The sequence below is a fragment of the Styela clava genome, chromosome 1 (assembly GCF_964204865.1).
Source record: "Styela clava chromosome 1, kaStyClav1.hap1.2, whole genome shotgun sequence".
Classification (NCBI taxonomy): Eukaryota; Metazoa; Chordata; class Ascidiacea; order Stolidobranchia; family Styelidae; genus Styela; species Styela clava.
Genome location: NC_135250.1, coordinates 22,234,349 through 22,257,632, shown reverse-complemented (window position 1 = coordinate 22,257,632; position 23,284 = coordinate 22,234,349). Strand labels below are relative to the sequence as shown.

Here is a 23,284-nt window from a genome sequence, read left to right as displayed (position 1 = left end):
TCATGCTGACTGGGTGAACGCCAAAGCGGGACTATTGGCTGACCGGTCGGGACGCCGGGACAAAACGTTAAAAAGTGGGACTGTCCCGCCTAAAACGGGACGTTTGGTAAGTCTATGTAAACTTAACAGTCAAAAAGACACACCGACGGTCACGAAAATGCCACTACTCCACCTCAGTTAGTCCGCTTCAGGCCGACGATAACGCGATATTGAACGGTCAGTTTGGCGACAACTTCACGATCCCTAGATCGCAATGGCGATATTTTTGATTCCTTCTCCACAGAACACTCGAAAGACGCTCGCGAAACACTAGTGTTCCGCGGAACACAGTTTGGGAAACGCTGCGTTAGAGATACTTCACCATGACATTATTTGAATGTGTACATTGTTATCGAATGGCTATTGTAGTTCCACCATTGATACCTTTAACAATCGATAACTCCATGCAACGGGCAAGAATTTTGCGAGATTAAGCTAGGAGCGAGTAAGAATCATTCAATACAGTTCCACGCCGAAAAAGTGTCATAATTATGTGGAGACGTGTAAAAAAAATCTACGTTACAATACTATTTGCGAGCTATGCGAAGTCAGAAAAACTTGAAAAATCCATATAAAAATCAGAGGGCATTCTAGAATGTGAGGCCTCATCACACATTATCTCGAGATGAAACTGTGCACGCCCTTTCATCAGCATCTGTGAGACTATGCTTAATAAATTTCCGGGTTCCATTAAACCGTAAATATGATTAAACATACTTCAAAATACGCCCAAACAAGTGATTTCAGAACAAGAACCGCCAACCATGAACAATCACCCACATTACTTCTGACCTAATAACCTGATCGCACAGGCTCGATATATTTCTTTGGTCTATAAATATATACCTTGAGGAAACCTGTTTCCAAGATTTATCTATTTGTAATATACTATGCAGATTAGAAAAATGCCCGTTTTTATTGGTGAACCTCATTGAAGTTCAAATTTTGGAAGTCTTGCCCGTCCTCTTCCGTATTTGCTCGTTTATTAGCCCGGGCGCCTATTTTTTCAAACATACTCACTAACCGGGCCCTTATTCAAACCGGCCCTTATTCAAGCAGGGGCGCTTGTTATTTTTAAAGTAAAATTACACACAAAAATACCGGTAGATAAGATCGATCGTTACAATAATTAATACCGTATATTGTCATTTCCTGTTCTCAAGTATGATTTAAACGAGAATAATGAAAATTTTGACTTTTTCTACGCACCGCAGGTACAAATCCGCAAAAAAAAAAAAAAACTTTTACACCGGGCGGGTATTCAAGCACCGGCCCTTATTTATTTTTATGTCCTGTTCACACGGGCGGCTATTCAAACGGGCCCTTAATCAAGACCGGGCGTTAAAACGAGCATTTACGGTATTTTTTATGCCTATTTTGTTTGCTCATGCTTACTGTATTATGTACTTATATCGGAAACAAATCATTATCTATCTATCTGATAGACACCAAATGAACTTATTAAAAAGTTCTACCATCATAGCAAAGATCCCACAAATACAAAATCTAACATTTATTTCATATTTTTGGCACAAATGACCAGTCTTTGGTAAATTACAGTGAGGAAAAAAGGCAAGGTAAAAAAAAATTTGAGCCACAGGTTACTCACCCATTGCATAGTACATCTAGTTAAAAACTTCATGCATGTTTAGGGTTTTGTAAATAGTTTTATCTTTTGTGCAAATTTAAATAGAATATAATACAATCTCCTAGATTGTAAATCAAGGTCTAGTTAAGTGAAATTGAATTTGCGCCGAGCTTACAAAACTGATGAAAAGCGCTCGAATACAAGCATACCTACCATATTTCAATTGAAATACACACAAGTCTTGAAGGTTAGCCACCAACAATCAAATAAATAAAAGTGGGAAATAATGGTAAAACATTGTTCTATGGAACATGTGCACCAAATGCAGACAGGAAAAATCTGTTCAGCTTAGAAATACAGAAGCATGTGATCTATCAGTGGATAAAGCAATTGCAAACATATAAATTATAAAAAAAATCTTTGAAGTGAGAACAACTAATAGCTAACTCTTGTGCACAGCTTTCTGGGGAAACACACAACCACTAACTGAAACTTATTCAAAAATATTATGTTGGTGTTTCGAAAAGAACTTCATAATGTTCCTTCATATATTTCTCTTTGTCCCACATTTCAGTTACTGACTCCTTAATCATTTCGATGAAAATTGAGGGCCAAAGTTTTCCTAATGCAGCATGTTTTCTTTCAATAATTACTGCTTCGTCACATATTTCTTTCACCAAATCTTGAGCCAATTGTTTCCTGGGATATGCTTTCTAAATTGAATATTAATTACAACTGTTACTATAGATAACACCAGAGTACCTACAACCATTTGTTTAAGTTTTTAAATGCAATACATTTATTTACTGCTTTAGTTTTATTTTTCATTTGTTTCTTCAACTTTTCAATATTATTCCTGGCCAATAAAATGGTGGAAACCAGGTAAAAGGAAAACTAAGTGTTTTTATGGAAGAACAGGATGCCACAAGTGCAAAGAGTTTTTGAAAAAGGGCCTTGGACGAAAGCCTTAGAATAGCTGATCTACTTGCATCAGGGCATCATGTGTGCCAAGAACCATGAGTAAAATTTTGATTTGGAAAACAAACACTTTTTTGTGATAAAATTTAAATAATAACTACGTAGCACCTTTCTTATGGCTTGAATTTGTTTTGTTGAATAACATTGCAATCCAACTTTCCCAATGGATTCCGCAGCAACCTGTCGTTCTGATGTTTTGTCTTCTTCTGAGATTCATAAGAGATTAATCAGTTGTTAATTCGAAAAACTTCAAAGGGAAGAATATATAGTAAAAGGTTGTAGGAGCCAATGGTTCAGTAGGGACTGCTAAAGTCATAGTCTAGAAAAGGGCTGTAAAGTCTCGAGTCTTGAGATTTTTCATTGATATTGGAGTCAGAGGTGGACTCAAATTTTCGAACTCCTTTAGCCAACATAAAAATTTCAGACTTTTATTGGTGGTAAACGAAGTCAAAAATATCTGGTTAAAACTGAAAAGCATCAAGTTGAGTAAGTGTTCTCAGACACTTAACGAGAATTCATTCTGAAATTCCACCAACCTTTAAATCCGGTATCAGAGTCAGAGTTAAAGTTTTAATTTTGGAGCCAGAGCCAAAAGGCATCAGGTTTGGTGCCAATTGGGATCAATTATCAATGGCGTAACTTCGTTTGATGATAAAACGAGCAAATGTCTTGGGTGTATAGTCAGTGTGAGGTTCGTTTTATAATTACCAGCACTCACGCCGGGTATTACAAGATTTTGAAAATATCACCTTACCTATTTTATTTTTAGGTTTCGGATTTGATACTGTCGTGGCAACAACCTTCTGGCGCATTTCTCCGAGTATTGATAAAAGACGATATTGTGATAGCTCCGCTGTTGTCACGTCCGACAATGTGCCGAACAGCTTTTCCGCATTTAGTGCTTCAACAGATGTAACCTATAGGATTTGAACAATTGGATAGTAGAAAATGAAAACAAAAACTGTGGCCTAATGGTTAAAAGGTTAGACTTAACTATGCTGGTCGTGGGCTAAACTCTTGGGTTCAAATCCCATGCCCACCACCTCACCCAGAGTGTGATAAATTGGGTGGGCAATGTTGAACCTTCCAAACTATAGTAATCTTCGGAACGAAAAGCACATAAATATGTTGTATAAAAAATAATGAATAAATAAGCCAAGGGCCTCAACTTGTTGACGCCATATTCGAGGGTCGAAGGTCGCAAATCAGGAAATTCCCTATTCCCTATTTCTATAATTTTAAATACCTTTTCATTATTAATTCTTTGAAGCTCGAAATGAGAAAGTCTAAAAAGCAGGTACGATCTCCACAAAGAATATTGTGTTACGGGGTTCCCTGGTCCACACTCGATCGATATAGACTCGAGTCTTCGTAACTGCGCAAGAGCATTGAGTTGTGGCAAACTATGAAGATTGACCTCTCTCAAAATCAAGTTCTAAAAACATGAATTTATTATTAGTTATTAGTTTTTCAGTTTCGAGTCCATCTTGAAACTATGATATCAGATTGTCGACAAAAAAAAAGATGACAAAGATACGAAAACAAAACAAAAAATTATCTAGTTGTTTATGGACAATATCACAACAGGGGTTTAATATTATCAATAAATATAAATACAAGCATTACTGGCTAATCAAAGTTTAAAAAAATACCCTTCAAGTTTAAAAATGTAAAACAGTTCCATTACACTTACCACAGCATTAGGAAATCTGTTTCTGATCTTCGGTATGTATGTGCAAAAATCGTCAAAATTTATAAATTGTATTATTATCGTCGTCACAGAACCTGAAGTTTGAACTCCTGCAAAATTCATTGAACAAATTTGAGTCAGGAATAGCTTTTGAAAAATGGTATATTGATGATCAAAAAAGTTACTTAGAAAAATACCTACTAATGAATCTCTTTTGAAGTTGTCAAAAGAAACAATACTTCTATATAATCAATATTTAATGATACTGAAAGCATATATTAATTTTACAAATTAATTTCACACGTAACATTTAAGAGTATAAGACATTATCATTTTCTCAACAAAAACCCACCGAGAATGATCAACAAAAAAAAGTAATCCAACCCACCCCAGTTTTTATCCAATGAATCCAGAGCACCAGGCCCGAACAATTGTAAACAGTCACCGTCTATTTCGGCTAAGTACGAATCAGACATGTCCAGTGATGTAGCATGTGGTTGGGTGTTACTGTAAACGATAAAATAGAGCCTTTCAGGACACAAATGCACATTTATTTAATTCTAAAGAAGATAATCCCTGGTATACATTTTACCAGCCAGGTGGAAGTCCCTAAACCACGACTCACAAATCAAGTATCGTATATGGGAAAAGGTAAATCAAGTTCAACTCTGGTCGAGTCCACTCAAGTCGAGCCTTTTTGGGACTAATTTTTATTTACAACCATTGAACTAAAATTCCTTAGATGAAAAAAAAGAATCGAGTTACTTGATTCATACCTAAATTTTAGAAACACATCTAAAAACTGACAAATAGCTGAGAAAACTACGAAAACTAGCCAATATTTATAATTACAACCTTGCTTAAAAACTATTTGTTAAATCATCGTTAACTTATTGTTGATTGGTCAGTCTTACAGAAATAAAAATGGATGCCAAAGGTTGGCGAAACATGTTCTGAAGGTAGCAAAGGCATAGATTTAAAGGCTGCTGTAAAGAAACTTCCGATCCGCGATATAAAAATATTCAAATCCGCATTTTCAACGGCCAGGTGCCCCTAATTCCAAATCCAAATTTTGCCATCACTAAAAATATTACCAGTAAGTGAAAATATTTTCTTAACCCTATAAAACTGAAAGGTTTCATGTATGTTTTCAATTCTAAGCGTTATTATCGGACTTTAGGATATAAGGGGGAAACACACAAAAAAACTTACTTCTGCTTATTTCCATTGTTGTATTGAGATTGTTGCGTCGTATAACCACGATGACTATCTGAATACGTCAACCAGGCTGATTTATCAGAATTTCCACCGCTTTCTTTTCCGCTGCTATACCCCGATCTGTAGCTCGGAAGTCTAAAAACAAAATTAATTCAATATTGCCAGATGTTTCTATCTGGTGGTTGGCGCAACATGCTAAGAAGTGTTCTGGAACACGCTTACGATAACAACTCTGAATACCCTGTGCAGATCCGCAGGTTCAAATCCTGTAGGGGAATATTTATTGCCTGCCCAATTTATTACGGTCTGAGTGGAGTGGTGGGCATGGGATTTTAACCTACGAGGCCCATCGTCCCACTTCTGCCAATCCGTATTAATCTTACGAATTAAATAAATGTGAATATCACCTGCTGGAGTCACTAGTATCTTCGTGAGATAAAACATCGGCAGTCGATCCAAATTCTGCTTCCCATTGTCTCGCTGCATTGTTTATAGCAAGCCTTTTCTTTTCTTTTGCAATCGCCTGAAAAGAAAAAATGAGAACTTGATTAAACAACAAGCAGCATCTTCCCTGTCTTGAAATAAGTCAATAGACCTCAGGTAATTAAAACCCATCCTATGCGGGAAAATAAAAGTAGCATGAAGACAAAAATTTTAACATTAGCTCTTGTGGATAATGTGAGACCAGAGCAGAAATTTGCATTTTTTTCAATTTGCAATCTGCGTAGTTCCAGACCTCACCAAGGGTGTAATAAATTGGGTAAGCATCGTTACATATCAGCAATTGCCTACATAGAGCCTTGTTTAAAGCAATAAACATGCATAAGCATATCATATCCAATAAAGGAAGCCGTAAAAACGTCTGTAACGGTAATACTAGATAGGTGGGTTCTGTTCTATACCTTTACATTTTTCTTTGCCTTAAATTGCCGCTTTTTCATAATGTTGTATGGCACAAAATTGAGTTCCGTTACATAATGATCACAAGACATTTTACTAAATATTTCTAACCATATGATGAGGGATATTTATGAATAGTCTTGCATGAGAAGTCCATAATTACCTTAATAACCATCTAGCCTAACTATTATGGACAGGCTTATTCTGAACTGGGTCAGGCCATAACGGAGTTACTCGACTATTTCTACTGAAGAATACCAAACTTGAAAATTTGTGGTGTCTGATCTTTCCAGAATATATATATCACACTACGACTAAATATACACGAGTGACACCAACATTGAGGTCAGTGTGTTGACAAGAAAATGACTCGTTAGAAACTCAGTAACCGCAAAAAATCTGCACTACTAGTACGATCGCATATTGTGGTTCTCTGGACAGTGCTCATTCGCATTGTTATCAATATGGCTTTACAGTTCTTTTCCTATATATATATAATATTCCTATATTTCGAATCAAATACTCAAAAGATTCAGACTTTTCGTCAGTTAAGTTGTTAGCTCTGCCCTATAGTAGTAGTATGGTGAAAGTATAGCTCATTTACTGAAAGCTAAATATAAACTACTTTCCACTACTGAATCTATTTATAACTGTGATGTAATTCCATAATTTCCTAACAACTTATCTAAAAATGTATTTGAACAGATTTAAAATTTCAACACCTATTAAACTACCAAATTCAATACTAAAATGAAAGTTGTACTTTTTATACAGCAAACTAACTCAACAATAAGGTATACCACAAAACAGACATATTCATTCCTTGTAATAGTCCTAATAAAAATGTGATTGACAAACAATACACCTTGTTTACTGATAACATGTAATACAAAAGCTTGATAAGACAGGGGCGGGATTATTCAATCGTAAATTTGTAGGCTGTATTATGTGAACAGGATATTTGAACAGCTTACAAAATTTTTGCTAGGACCATGTACGTACAAGGGTTAGAACATGCTGTCATGGTAGTTTATTGTTATAGTAAGCTCGACTATTGTTTAGCTTCAGATTTAGAACAATTGGTTATGTATGTTTGATATAGTGTTAAATGCAGTATTACCTATAAAAAAAAGTAATCTCGTCAGACAAAAATTTATACTATCCGTTATGTCACACTAGTAAAGCGCAGTGTTGGGTACGAGTCCCTAAACCTGGGCCGAGTCACGAGTCATCCAAGTCGAGTCATTCACGGAGTTAAGTGTCTTCACAATCTTCTCAGACAGAAGGTCATTCTTGCTGCAATGCCAAACAATAGTTTCTTCTTTATTCAAACGAAAGTAACAAACACCTAAACTTACTTGTTTATGAACTTCTCTTTTTCTCTCTTCTTCTTTTCGAACCATAACAGCAGCAACTCTTCTCTCATCATCCTGAAAACAATCATAATAGAGAGGATTATTGTTGGAGTTATGAATTACTAAGAGCTCTTAACAGTTGTTTAAAGGAGGCTTGTATATGCCGAAGTATTGAAAATTTTTTTATTATCTCAGAGTTTCGGAGCTGGAGTCAAAGTCGGTCGGAGTCAGAATAGGAGCCAAAGTCAAAGTAAGAGCCATAAGTCGGATTAGGAGCCAAAAGGCAGAGTATGAGCCAAAAGTCGAAGTAGGAGCCAAAAATCAGAGTAGGAGCCAAAAGTCGAAGTAGGAGCCAAAAGTATGAGTAGAAGCCAAAAGTCGAATTAGGAGCCAACATGTTTTACGACTCAGATTTAGGAGTCAATGGTAAAACTCCACGGCCTTACTGCTGCGTAAAACATCAATATGATCTGTTACTAGGGATGCGACAAGATTCGGACTCGTGCTCGGATTCGTGGCCGAATCTCTCGTAATTTGATACTCGGATTCGGCCCGAGTCTTTGATGATTTTACCCGAGTCCGGGATATCATACGTCACTCGATAGTCAAGCGCAGACTGGTGGCGGATTCGACGAGAAATTCAACTTTTTCGTTCTGTTTTGCCACGAGACTGTCCAGTCTATTTTCTCTACGGTGAAATTAAAACTAGGCGCCAAAACTACAAATTCACGACGCCGTAAGAACAAAAAAATGTCAGCGAAAGTCAGCTGAATAAATTCCAGTGTTGCGCGTGTACTTGCCTTCCAGTGCCAGACGTCGTTTAGTGAATGTTTACCACGTCCTATTTCAAGCATATACTTGCTAATCCTCTAACAGTGATTAATCCGTAATCAGCGGTAACCATGTCGCGCTGTTCGCCTTTTATCGTTCCATAAATGATCTAGCTATTTCCGGAGAGAAACAAATGTTAGAAATAAAACGATAAAATAGTGAAAATTACGGTTCTTTTAAGAGAAAAGTACAACTCCGCAGATGTCAGTGGCGTTACAATCGTATATATGTACAAAAACAATCTCGCAAGTCGCATCGATTAAATGTGCATAAATTTGGAAGCTATTACGCGTGGTAATTGGATGTTAATCGGGCCGACTTTTTATTTTTATTCAATAATTATTTACATACACCGCGAGTAGTGACGGGCAAAATCGAATTTTTCCTGATAGAATAATTCGATAACAACGCGGCGTCTTTACTTCTTATCCGTAATTTTATCACAATCGTGAATTGTTTTTTTTTGTCACCGCGATCGTTTCGGCGACCGACATCCTAATTATGGTTGGTAAACTATATTTTTAAAGCACCCTTTTTCACTATCAGTTCTCACGCAACGCCGGACATCGAAGTTTCGTTTTTATATTTCAGGCAGAAGTGTGAGTACAAATCGGTGAAGATATTAAAGACATCTATTAATTAGTGAATTCATAAATATATTAATTTTATTCTGGCCTCATCTTCTGGATTTGATCTTCCATATCACAGTTTGTAAATTACGGTCCCTATTTTAAGCGAACAATACCTATCGTGGCTGTGTTATTTTAATATTAGATAATAAATAAAAACTCCGGAAATTTACCATTGCGTGCTGTTTCGAGTTATGGCATTTCTACCTAGTCGAAACAATATTTCCATATAATACATAATTTACCTGCCTCACTTAATCTGGTTTGACCTTTCTATATGTGAAAAGGTGTTGGCGCGCTTTATGCAAAATTGAGAATTGTTAAGATAACGATAGGCGCAGAAAGAAAACCATAATAATTCTCACATTTATCGTTTCTGTCTGTTAGCGAGAGTCGTATGTGAATTCTTACTCGTAACTCTCACTTCTAAATTAATGTTAATAAATTTGATTTTGCTTTTCAAAGCGCCGTTATTTGTATTAATGAAAATGATTGTGTCATACAGCCGTAACCTAGCATATAACACATTTCGCCTTTTGAGTCTCTTTCATTGAATCAAAATCAACAATTACACATTCTTATTTTCCACGGATTCGACAATAGCTATTGATGGTTTTCAAACGAAGAATAGCTAGCTATTTTGTTACGATATATTTATAAGATACATTTATTCGATGCTTCCACAGTTGGCAATTCTTTATTAACATCTCAATTATCACGGAGTGGGCGTCTGTATCAGCGCCGACTAAAAAAGATAACATATGAGTAAAAATTTCCCATAAAAAATTTGTTCCAAACGTGTGGGTTATGGCCCGTATTTATCGTGACAGGACACGAGCGCGGCGTCTTCAGCAGTCGACGCGGCGGTCGATCAGAGTTACGTAACAAAGTATTCCTTCGACGGGGAATATGACCTATTTATTCTTATTTAAACTAGTCGCTCAGAGAATGATTGTCTCGAAAGCAATAGTGTTTGAGTGCAACGTTTTTAAATTACATAGTCTTTCCATACAGAATGTTTAATTTACGGCCAATATACGAGAACAACAGCATCACTTTAGGTATTTGTTTCGTAGCTATGTAAAAGTATTGGACTCGGGACTCGGACACGAGTCCAGCACAAATACTCGGGATTCGGCCGAGCCGAACCTTTTTGGATTCGTCGCATCCCTATCTGTTACCTCGCATCACTTGCAAAAAATCTTCAATAAAATCTCACCGTAACACGTTTCGAGTCCAGTTGTTTTAGCTGCAGCATATTTTTCAGAACAACTTGTTTATACCATGACTCGCTAGTAATTGGATTACCATCAAGTGATATTTCTGACAAAGATGATGACTCAGCAAGACATGATATATCCTCCCATCTATGAAAAAAAAATTAAATTTGGGAAAATGCATAAAAGCTGTAAAAAACGCTGTGGATACATTTATACCATCTGTGCCAGACTCAAAATCCATGGCCCTTTTCGTACGATTCTCAACACTTGTGGCCTCCTGCTTCGGTATAAAAATAATTAGATCTAGTTTCAAATGGTTTCCACCAGATATTTTGTTTGTCAAATTAAGCCAACAAACGAAAGTTAAAAGAATAAATGCACCACAGACAGTCAAAGAATTATTTCAAATCAGAGTTAATTTACTTTAAATTACGGTAGCCATCATAAATAGTATCTAGTGAAAGCATTTGCTTGTGACCGCTATGGAACTGCGACGTGGTCCCAGCGCCCAGGGGGGCCTGAGGCTTAAGTTTTAAAAACCCTGATCTATACTCGAGCAGTGCCATAGTTAAAACAGGAAAAACAAAGTATGATTGTGCAATCCATAGAAATAAGTTTGAATAGGTCCAACGGTCGAGTAAAGAATACAATACCTTGAAATGCAATTGTAGCTTAAGAACAGCCTTTGCAGTGATGGTAATGATTCAATTTCCAATATAATTCGTATTTTATTTCGTCGTAGATTGAGTTCAGTCAATGTATCCATGCCAGCCAAGTTATCTACTTTCTAAATATAAAAAAGAAGAAAACTGACATTCATGTTTGTCAATATTAACAGTTGCTTGTTTGCAGTTTTGTTCGAAGCTGAGAAGTGACGCACATAAAAACGATAAACCAACAAATACCTCTATTTGATTTCCAGCCAGATTCAAGACTCTCAATTCCGTTAAATGTTTTAAATTAGATATTCCTTCAATTTGATTTCCGTGTAAATCCAGGACGTCGAGTTTCGTGAGGTTTTCCAAACTACTTATGTTGCGAATTCTAAAACAATAAAAACAATAGAATGATGCTTAAATAAAAGAAGGTCACATCAGTATCGGTTGCCCGCTTCGCTGAAAAGATCAACGGACAAGAGTGATAGAAGTGGTCAAGCGCGAAGGAATGAAAAGTATTTCCCTTCAATTAAAATAGCTAAGTTTTCGAGAAATATCGGGTGCTATGGGACTCGGAGGGTATCTGAAAACTACCAAAAGTAATAGTGTTTTAGTGACTTCTTCCATATGTAAGATTTGAAAATTTGAAACTAATTGATGAATCAGAAAGCAATTATTCCAAACAACAACAAGAATTTGCCAAAACGGCTCCTCGGTCCATGTTGTGTCCTAATAATATATGATGCGTCTGCACCGTGCTTATTGCAACTGCAACGCTAATCGCTCTAAATATTTCTATCAATGTAAGCCAATTGCCAACTCATTATTGTCAAAAAACTTCATTTTACCCATTTTAGGAATAATATTTAAATAAACACGCAATTAAAAACAAATACGATACCTGTTTTTTCCAAGCATTAAAACTCTCAGAGACTTCAGAGCAGATAGTCCAGTCATATCAGTAATTTGATTATCATATAAATCCAGAAATATAAGACGACGTAGATTAGATAAATGCTGAATTCTTGATATTTGGTTGTGTTGATAATTCAATAGTCTCAAATGTTCTTCCCCCTCTAGTATTGGACAAACAGCAAGCTTCCTCCTGAATGTAGAGTAAGAATTTAATTCAAATCTACATACGGGCTATAATCGCCCGTAGTCGGTGTTTAGCATGTTTACATTGAATTCTAGGCCGTCATTTAAAAAATATATTTTGTTATTAATTGCACATGCAAGTTTTTATAATCAAAATTTGATCAATTCGGAGATGGAAACCGGAGCTCGATCAAACTTATTCACAACCCAGCGTCAGGAGCTAATATAAAAATGTAGCTAATGGACTTGTCGAATAGCTACATACAAGCTAATACATAATAGTGTGTAAAAATTCTAATAATATAGAAGCAAACCTATCAAGATTTAGTCGATCTGGATTAGAAGCTCTTTCTTCTGCAGTTCTGTAAACAATTGGAATTCCGGGAGCAGAAGGACTTTCCGCAAATATTACACGATCTCCTGGAGAACATAAAAAAAATCATCTTAGAAGAAAGAGCATGGATGTTTCTATGTCAAACATTTGACCCCAGAAGAATTGGACCTATATGAGGGATTCTCAAAATGGGCCCTCAGCTCTCCCAAAGAGCCACAAAGCAGGTCTCTATGGGCCACGAGAAAAGTCTTCACCGTGGTAGTAGGTACCATTCGAGATGAATACATTAATTTAAAATAAATTTGATGGTACCGTATAACCTCACATATAAGTCAAGTTTAAAAGTCTAAAAAAAAAATTGCCAAACTAACGGGTAGGCTTATATACGCATAATTCTGATCGTACTGAAAAATTCAGCTTTTGTGCACATATTTCTGATCGCACTCGAATGAAATGACACTTAATGCTTAATGCTGACAATGATGACCTAATTTCAACAGATACAACTCGAACCATTCTAAGTTCTCATGATAAGAGCGTACAATTTTAGGAGGTCAGCTTTTGGCTTATTTGCGAGATCAGCTTATATACGAGGATAATTTGTTCAATTCTTCAACTTTCATAGATTAATTCTTTGAAATTTCATTTGTTGACTTTTCATTATTGAACATGGTGAATAAAATAACTAATGTAAACACAGTAAAAACAAAACTTGATATTTTATTATGGAATAGCAGAGGACCACAAGTGTTGATAATCTTTGGAAGATAGCAACTGATCATGGAAGTTTGAGAACCACCTACTATACTTAATCATCACAAATTGAATAACATATTAAAAAGTACCCGTTTGAATCAAAATATTCACCTACATTTAACTACATTTATCAAGGGTAGCTAATTTTAGACTGGTCTATCCCAGATTTTTCAGAATAGTTTTTTTCTCTTCTTTTTTTGGTCAAAAAATAAAATCAGAGACAGAATCACCTCTTCAAGCCAAAATTTTAGACAAATCGAAGTTAAAACTATGAAAACATACTATGATAGATAGACACATCAGAAATAAAATGTCCAAAACTTACATCCCTAAGAATTTGTTCAGTGCCACTTTGGCCTAAGTCACCTTGTTTTACCTTGCATCCCATACAAAATATTTCAGAAGTTGCTGAAAACAGAATAAGCCAAAGTCCAATATGGGGGTAAAAAAACAGAAAGGAAGTGCCAAGAAATATTGATTACAAAGAAATTCTTACACACATTTAAATAGCCAGAGCTCAGGGGTTTACTAAGTGTGAAATTCAAAATTGTTTTCTGCGATTTTTTCAAAACTCAAAATTGTGAATTAGGCCTGTTCTGTTCTCCTCCGACCATATATTCTTCAGTTTCATGCCATTTTCTGGTACAAGAACATGTTTTATCCTTGAAAGACCAATAAAATATAATCTGGCATACCTGGAAGGCATGGAGTAGGTTTCTCTTGTTGATTATCGTGGTTATGTTGGTGATGATGAGGTAAAACTGATTTATTACCTTGCATTGGATGTCTGAAACTGGGATAAGAGAAAAGAATAGTTTGAGAAACCCTGATATAGGACAATTGAGAAAAGTAAAATACGCGTTGTTGCAATATTCGGTACTCCCGTAGTGTGCATACCAAGTTAGGGTTAGACCATAATTTTATTTCGATTTTCTTTATTTTAGTTTTATTACGAGTTCGGGGACTAGCCAAGTGACTCCCATAGTATTTGCACCTGAAATTATGGCCCAACCCTAACCTGATAGGCTGATACACATACCATGTTACGGTGTCCGCCATCTTGGTTCACATACTTCGGTAGTACCCAAACCAGAACCAGTACCGGTTGCGATATATGTAGCCCAGTGCACTATATCTTAAAACACCAGATGCACTCTTATACAAAACTATTTGTATATATTTTTTTCTTTTAAATCACAATAATTCTGTTTACTAACCTAGATGATCCACTCGAGTGTTGGTGCTGTAGATGAGTATGGTGATATGACGTTGAAACAGAATCAATATCAGACACAGGAAAATCTCGAACACTTGTACTTCCAATACTTCGCCTATGAGTGTCTCCAGATGAAAACTGAAATATATAAATATCAAGTATTTTTATATAATACTGATTGAAAAAAAAGAGGATTAGTCAGTCGTTTTTTGACTCCGACTCCAATTTCAAATCAATTCACAAATTCTACTCCAGTTCTTGACTCTGAGGAGTGTTGGTATCTCAGGTTTCACAAATCGAGATCTAATCCCATGCAAAACCCCTCACCCAGTGTTCAATAAATTTGGTAGGCAATGTTAAAGCAGGGAGATTCCAGTACTTCAGCAAATAGTACCAGCTTGTAGATCACTCGATAACAGTGACTGCTGAAATAGGGCCATATTTGGAGAAAAAGACGTGAATAAAAGTCGCATAAAAAAGATTGAGAATATAACATCAGCCCTGCTTAAATATAACTGAAACATGTCACTCTATGACTCTGGAGAAACTCATTCTCATCAACTTACCTGTGAAAATTCTGTGGCAGAAGCTTTTGATGGTGAAACAAGTTGTCGACTTTGAGTTCGATTGTTTGAATTATTCAGCAATCTTGTGTCGCTGATTGTATGTAGAAGCATAGGTGGACCTCCTATGGCTGATTAAGCCGAAAGAATAACACTAAAAGTTATTCGAATTTTTTTTAAGAGAATTTCTTAAAATACGACCACACATTCTCGCACAGAAAAGGAATTTCAGATATCAGTGGTCACTTGCAGAACCCTTGGGTTGTACTGGCACAAATCGATTGGCAGTGCGTACCAGTAAATGACAATAGACTTCAGGCAGTATCTCAATAATAAAGTTCCACAGTTCAGATTTAGGTTAGATATCTATTGTGGGGCAAATGGTCAGCATATGTGCAAGTGTGATTCATACTATGTTTTGAGTTAAAATAAATATAATACCTCGACAGAAGGTTCAGATCAGAGTATTCATATGAAGTGAGATTTATGCAATTGGGATAAATGGGACAAGACATTTTCGAGAAATCCATTCAACGTTAAGAAAAATTTGGGTAAATCATGGTGAAAATGAGATGAAAGAAACATTTAATATCTTCGAAATATATAAATTCTAAAACCTACTTTGGCTAAAAGAATGTTTTCAAAACTTGAAATTATTAAATAATGGTAAAATAAGAACAAACCCTGAAGACACCTACCTGTGGTACGAATAGGTGCCGACACTACACTGTGAGAAGAGCCAAGATCACTGTGAGCAGACAACCTGGAAAATTGATAAAGTTGTCATCAATTGTTGAATTGTGATTAGACCTTAGTCATTCCATATCTATCATGCTGTAAGAGTTGGGACAAACCTTCTAGAAATTGGGCCATGTCCTATTGGTAGGTCTGATGGTCTGAAAGTTGCTGCTTGGTCTCTTGTTTGTCTGTCTGGTGTTTGTCGAGGTGGTCTTTCACTTACTGGTGTAGCAGTAGCATGAAGGGTTAAATGTACAGGATGAATTCCATGCTGAAATATAGAAAATATTTTATACACCAGACATACAGACAGACAAATATAATATCTCTAACTAAATTTATAAGCAGGTTTCGATGATTTGTATGAAAATGAAAGAAATCTTATTCAAACATTGAAGGTATGTAGCCGGTATTCTCACTTTTACTACAGCAAAATAAATAAACAAAGAAGCTTACGATCAGCCTGGTACAAAGTAACAAGGAAGTTGTTGGGCGTGTATTGAATAAGCGACCTAAAATTCTCCTGTAATTTTTCATCGACATACTTTACATACTAAGATTATATACCACAGACATGATGTTGACATTTCATAACAAGAAGTTAAAAAAGATACCTAAATTCATATATTGTGCTAAATTTGATTTGACCAGAGACGTGTAAACTGTGATGTCTGCTAGGATTACCACACAAAAGGGCGAATACTATAATTTAGAAAAAAAAAACATTTGAAAATAATACAAGAAAAAAGATGCTCTTTGGGCCGGTATCTAATCATAGTTGGAAGCATATTTTTAAAAAAAGCTACGGAAGTTTAAAATTATTATTTTTAAACTTTTGCTTTTTTGGACTGAAGTCCTCATAATAACATTATAAAATAATTCTTACGGAGTCTCTTTGTGATCCTCTAGCCCTGAATTTTCCAGGGTGATACATGGGCTTCATCAAGAGTTAGTTTTGATATCACCTGAAATGAAATTAATTGGGTTTATTTTTACTATTCATAAGATGTAAGACATGAATACTATGGCATTTTGTTAGTACATTCTAACAAATGAACACCCAAAATTGAAATGATCTTTTTTACAGTGATACACAGCCTATCCCAAGGAAGAATTTTATTGTTTTTTTGGTAAATTCTATTTTGAATTCTGTGTTGTATTACTAATACTCATTACTTATTTAGTATTATTGTGAAATATATTTTCTACTACTTTTCAAACTGTACAGAAGTCAGAGTTCGAGTTGCGTGAACTATCCATTAAAGAATGAACAACAAAATAAGTTCTATACATTGAGAGAGAAGAATAGAGAGCAGCAAAATAGGCAAAAAGGGTTGGGTATCATTGGTCTGCCAAATGTATCACATTATAACAGCAAGGATAGGGTATACTATTGAAGTATTGTTATAAAAATAGCAATGCTGACAAACGTATGATAAAACTATGAGCCTTTACCCCAACTAAAAGATCATGTTTTTACTTTCATTTCAAAATGACAATGAAAAAAAAGTATACCTAGACTCCAAATTTAATAAAATCCTCAAATTGCATCTCCTCATATCTAGGCATTCATACAAATAGTATTTTTTTGCGTTATTAGGCTAAATTTACACTGAGTTTTAAGTATTGAACTGTAGGAAGTTGAGGCATAACCAATAAACATTGATTCAATATCATAAAATCAATAAAACAGCTTCTTCTGATCATTAAGATCAATATTGCTACTCTGATATGATAACACAAGCAAACAGCAACTGGGTGTCCAAAACCAATGAAATATTTGAATAGAAAATTCTTGATTTTAGGAAATTAGAAGAGTTTTATTTAAAAAACATTTACCTTGAGAACACTGCTTTTCTTTTAATTTTAGTAATTTTCAACAAAATTGTAATTCACAATTTTCACGGTTTCATATTTATGTGAATAGATCCTGTCAGAATACTTGAAGGGGAAATTGACTAAATTTTCAAATACCAATTTATTTAGATGAGAAAACCATAAATATTTTAGAAAATCAGTCAAAATATAGTGTGAATTTCACTGAAAATGCATTATTATGTCATTTCCAGCCATATTTTTTTATTCATGTATTCTAATTTTTAAATTTTGTTTCAATCTATTTTTACATGAACATTTACAATGAAACAACAAAACAATGTTATTCAAATGGTTTTTCACTTATAATAAAGAAATAATAGCATACTTACAATAAGGTTCGGGTAAAATTCTTAAAAGTTGGCAGAATATCCAAGTTCAGAATTACATTATGAGATGCCGCATAACCATGCTATTTTAATAGAATCTAAATACTCTTTTATTATACAGCTATAATAAAGGAAATACATTTTATAATATTATAATGTGAGAATCACAATTTAAGGTTGATATACATAGTTATACAATTGAGGGGAAACTAGAATGAAAACTATGAATAAATGGAGGACTGAAACCAACTTGAAATACACCCTAAATAAGTATGGTTAGAGAAAATACTAGGTTTTATCAACGGTCACTACTTGATCAAGGATGAAAAACTTGACTTCAATTTCACTTTTTTTGAAATCCTAGCAATTTCAAATGTTTTTGTTCATATGATGCAAATTTTAATAACCAATTTTTTCAAATTTCCAAATGTCAAATTTACAATTCTATAATCATTTTTTGTGACATATTTTAAATTTTGACCTTATAAAATATATATGTTCGTTCAACCATTCAAATTGCACAAAATTGGTTATTGGAAATTACATGAAATGAAAAAGTCAACATTGTATATACATACATCAGTGTTTTGGGGACTCGAGTCTTTGATTCACCTCGGAACAGAGTCAGCTATTTCAAAGACTCAAGTCATTCCAGCGAAATGACCAGACTAAAAAGACAATTTGGGGAATGTCGCTGTAATGCAACTAATTGAAAAACTACTATCAAATTTTATACATTTATAGAATCTGTGACTCGGAATTGCCTTGTGACTCGATAGAGCAGCTTTTTGACTTGACTTGAAAATCAGGGCCGCAAGTGACTCACTCGACTTAGAATCTCACGAGTGAAAGTAACTGGACCTTTGGAATTTTGCTGAACTCGGACTTGAGAGTGAATGGCCCGGGACCCAACTTGACTCGAGTTTAAAGCCCCAACACTGATATATTATAATATTTTGAACCAGAAATCATATATTATGGATAGATGATACAGTATTAAAATTTTATAACAGAAGCACACAAGCACGGAAAAGGCAATTTTCAAACAATGGAATGAATGTTGGATCAAACGGCTTTTCACTTCAATGATACATAAATAGATATTCCATACGCAAACAATTTCAATACACCAAATATTATTTAATCAGGTAAAAATTGTATTAGAAACATGGGACACAATTTCACATATTTCCCATACCTTAACCAATTTGTAGTTATTAAGAAACTACTACTTACTAATTTACTAATAAAGCAACAAATTTACTGAAATATTTTATTAGTGTGTAACAGATTAGATATATCTAGCAAAAAGGGGAAAAATTGTCAACAACGACTATTGCTAAGGAGAACACAAAGCCTTACATAGCACAACAAAATAATATGTTACCAAGCATGATCCATCTTATGATTCCTGACATTAAAAAAAAACAATCATTGAACTCTTAATAATATCAAATCTTGCATGAATTGACAATGAACCACGGATAAATGTATAATGAATCCTTATTAAATTGCTTATTAATGAAACAATAAAAAGCATATGGTAAAATGTTACGTAATTTTACGGTATATAGAAAAAACTTCAAACAATTTATTTGGTCCGAATCATGCTATCTGAATAGGTTGAAAATTAGGCATCACAAATGAAAAAAAAAGCAGAATACAGTTTTACATATAACTTTTATTTCAATCGGAGTTATATGTGATTCAACAATATGCGCGTAGTTAAATTGACTACAAAATGATACATACACTAACTAATTCATGATTGTCAATTTTATGAATGGCAGAAAGCTATAGCAAGCACCATGGATAGAAATGCCTTTTCGAATAAATCTGATTGCTGTTTATTGTTGTATAGCAAAATTTCAAATTAGAATCAAAAAATTTATAGTTTTTAATATAGTTTGATTTTTTAAAAAAAATTTTTTTTGTAAATTTATGACACTGTATCCATGGCGATAACAGTTATGTTACTCATCCTAAATCGGGAGCATGTAGCCTAGTGATAGCCTTACTTGGACTACTAAAAAGTTAACAAAGATCTTTCAATTTCTCAAAATGTCGGAGAAAGCTTGGTACACAAGTGGAGCGACTTCAGGGGCTCTCGTCTTGAAAGCAAGAGAGTAAGTAGGGTCACCAGGCTGCGATCTCATTTCCGCCAGAAGCCATATTTCATTGGTCAATTTGAGTGATAAATAGATCATGTCTTTGCCATCGACGTTCCGTTTTGCAATGGTGAAAACGTTATTTGCATTCAACTTGTTATTGGCACTTTCCGAGGACATACCGGGTATGTTTCCAATATCATTGAGCGGGAATTGACGCTCATTAGAAGCAGGGATGTCCTTCCATGTATCAAGAAATACTTTTCTTTCCATTGCGCCTTCCTCAGTGAAAAGAACATATAATGGAATCGTGGTAGCGAAATAGAACACTCCAATATTATTTTTCACAGCTACTTGTAGGCTGTTAAGTGGTTCCATTTTTTGTACAAGACCACTCGTGGACAGAGGAATAGAGACCTCTGCACTTTGATTAGGGTTGATCAATTGGATATTCAATGGTTGAGCTGGGGAAAGACCAAAGCTGTTCTTGTTGAACTGTATAGCAAATCCTGACATTGCCTGCATTGCCTTATTTGTGAATGTCAAATCCATCATGATTTGATTTTTACGTCTCTGAAAGGTTCCGTGAATTTCCATTCCCTTTGATTTTGTGGACTCCAAAAACATTTGTTTCGGAGCAACATACGATCCTGGTTGCATAGACATGCTGAAAATATCTCCCAAGCCCCCTAAATCTGATTGGTTTGAGGTGGCCCCTGCCATGGGAGGTGGGGCAGCGGGACCTCCAAGTAGAGAGTCCAAGCCCCCAAATTGGTCCATAATAGGAACAATGGGTACTGGCGCAGTTGTAGGCATCGGTGGTTGATAAGTTGGAGCGATGTCCAAACCTAGAAGATCAGTAACGAGAGCATCGTGAGCTGGAATAATTTGAGTTGCTGGTGCCTGAGGACTTGTCTCAGTATCTGATGTTTGTGGCTTCTCTTCTGCATCTGTTTTTCCATGCAAAGTTTTCCTAATAACAGCCGCGCCTTTTGTCCCTTCAATAAAAGCACTTGGAGGCTTATGATACACAGATGCGAGAGATGCAATATGACATATCAGCTCGTCAAGCAAAGTAGGCTCCAATAAATCAGTTTCCTCTGAAATCAAAGGTTTTTCCGCTAGCACGACATCTTTTGCTGCAGCAGGATCAGTCGACAACAAACGCCAATATATGTAACCACGATCACGTAAATCTGGGTTGTCACTATCTTGAGTTGCAAGACTCAAAACAGCCTGCACCAATTCTTGAGTTTCAGTTGGTTTTTTGAGGAAAAGCTTCACAATCGCAGTGAGCAGTTGAAGTTGGACTTGAGTGCTTTCATCATGAAATCCCTCTAAAAATGACTCAAGCAATTCATCAGCATTGTCAATTCTCTCAGCGTATTCACCAATGATCCAAATCATACTCGCTCTCGCTTCAGGTTCGTCCAAAGTATCTAAATTTTCACACAGATTGGCAATGATGCTTTCGTATTTATTAGGGTATTTTCTGAATATATCCTTAATAACAACAACTGCTTCTTGCACAACGTAATTCACTTTAGTACGAATTAAGTCGAGGAGCGTGCTCACACATCTCTCGGCAGATTGCTCAACTTTGATTGCACAACGTCCGATCGCACGGACAGATTTTCTCACAAAATCGACATCCACTTCTTGAGCGTATTCTTTCAATTCCGCAAGAACTTGAGCAATATTTGCCTGAGCAGCTAATCGGATCATAATATCAAGCTTTTCCAACTTCACATAAATTGGGTCGTTGTATTTAACAAAAAATACTTTCATTTCGTGCTTCAAAATTTCGGGGCGTTTTTGAACAATCAGATTTATGTTACGAAGAGCAACATATTGAATTTCTGGCTCAGACGATAGAAGGGTTACAAGTGGTGGTGCCAGTTTTTTCAGGAGCACAGATTGATAATCTTTATCTTCATTCAACAAATCCATAAGACGCATAAGCACTTTGACAGCAGAAAGCACAACGGCAGCATTGGCATGTTGTAAACGAGGTGTCACTCGTTCTGCAATACCTTGCGCTTCTTTTGAATCGGTTGGCATGTAATTTGCCAGAGCGTCAAGAATGAAAATTTGGCCCCATTCAGTGCACTCATTCAGGGCAGTAAGAAGCTTATTTGTCGTGGGTGGGGTCATAAAATCAATTTGGCCAGCACGAGGAGATGTTTCGCTGATTTCTGACAGAGCCGCAACAGCATTTGCAACGACCATCGGATTCGAGTCGGAAAGTAGATCTTTTAATGCATCAAGAAATCCTTGATCGTCCACCATTGTGGCGTTGATGTCATACAATTTTGCGACACACACAGCGGCAGTTTTACGGACATACGGATCTTCATCTTTCAGACACTTTCTCAGCGGTTCGCACAAATACTCAGTAATTTTATCAACACGAATACAGCCCATAGTACGAACAGCCAATGCACGAATTAGAGGATTTGTATCATCACAATCTTTTACGAAAGTATTGACAGCCATGATAGCCATATCAGGCTGGCTTTTGGCATAATTCATCAAATACAAATACACAAGCTTTTTCAATTCCAAATTATCCGTTTGCATACAATTAATAACATCAGGAAACAAAGCACTAACGTCTTTTCCCACTGTCATGCTGGCGATCACTTTCTTTACAGCTTCTTTTCGTTTTTCCTTCCTTTCGCTGTTCAAATCCGCCTTCAGTTCAAACATCTCTCCTTTTTTAGTAGTGGTAAAATATCTTGCATCGCTCATCTTGATATTCTTCAATCAAAAGGGATTATGAACTAGAAATTACTCTTTGGACAAATATAACCAACTTCGAGAAACAAAACTTACAGGTGAAATGTAACGGCCGGGCACCACAGTAACCACGAAAGAATCCTTGATTGGTTATTTCCGAATGTCATATGATCAAACGTAATTGGACATAAAATCGATAAATTATAGTAGGAAATATATGTCAGTTGGTGAAGAATAGTAAAATAAAAAGTGTGAATATGTAGAAATAAAACAAATTCATATTACAAACCAGCGCAGCACAACAGATAAAAAAACATGTTAATATTTATTTAAGGCGTAACAGATAAAGAATAAAATACCCGGTGTTGCTTGGATCGTTCGTTATATTATAAATCGGCCTAATCGGATTTTTCCCAGACAGAGA

The 23,284-nt window shown here is 35.5% G+C and overlaps 2 protein-coding genes across 2 annotated transcripts; both read right to left on the bottom strand.

The window, feature by feature from the left end:
• Positions 1-1,537: 1,537 nt before the first annotated feature.
• LOC120325534 (leucine-rich repeat-containing protein 49-like) lies at positions 1,538-18,136 on the bottom strand. Its single transcript, XM_039391654.2, has 21 exons — positions 18,017-18,136; positions 16,696-16,774; positions 15,926-16,080; positions 15,770-15,834; positions 15,075-15,202; positions 14,510-14,646; positions 13,988-14,085; positions 12,517-12,622; positions 12,006-12,209; positions 11,354-11,492; positions 11,102-11,235; positions 10,448-10,595; positions 7,772-7,843; positions 5,921-6,036; positions 5,508-5,648; positions 4,684-4,802; positions 4,299-4,405; positions 3,852-4,040; positions 3,360-3,522; positions 2,714-2,811; positions 1,538-2,340 (listed from the first exon to the last, which is right to left on the bottom strand). Exons 2-21 carry the CDS (start codon positions 16,750-16,752, stop codon positions 2,134-2,136), a joined length of 2,583 nt encoding a protein of 860 aa, XP_039247588.2. The 5' UTR covers positions 16,753-16,774; positions 18,017-18,136; the 3' UTR covers positions 1,538-2,133.
• On the bottom strand, positions 18,135-23,084 carry LOC120325533 (AP-1 complex subunit beta-1-like). The gene has a single exon (XM_039391653.2). It carries the CDS (start codon positions 22,870-22,872, stop codon positions 20,062-20,064), a length of 2,811 nt encoding a protein of 936 aa, XP_039247587.2. The 5' UTR covers positions 22,873-23,084; the 3' UTR covers positions 18,135-20,061.
• Between the last annotated feature and the right edge of the window lie 200 nt (positions 23,085-23,284).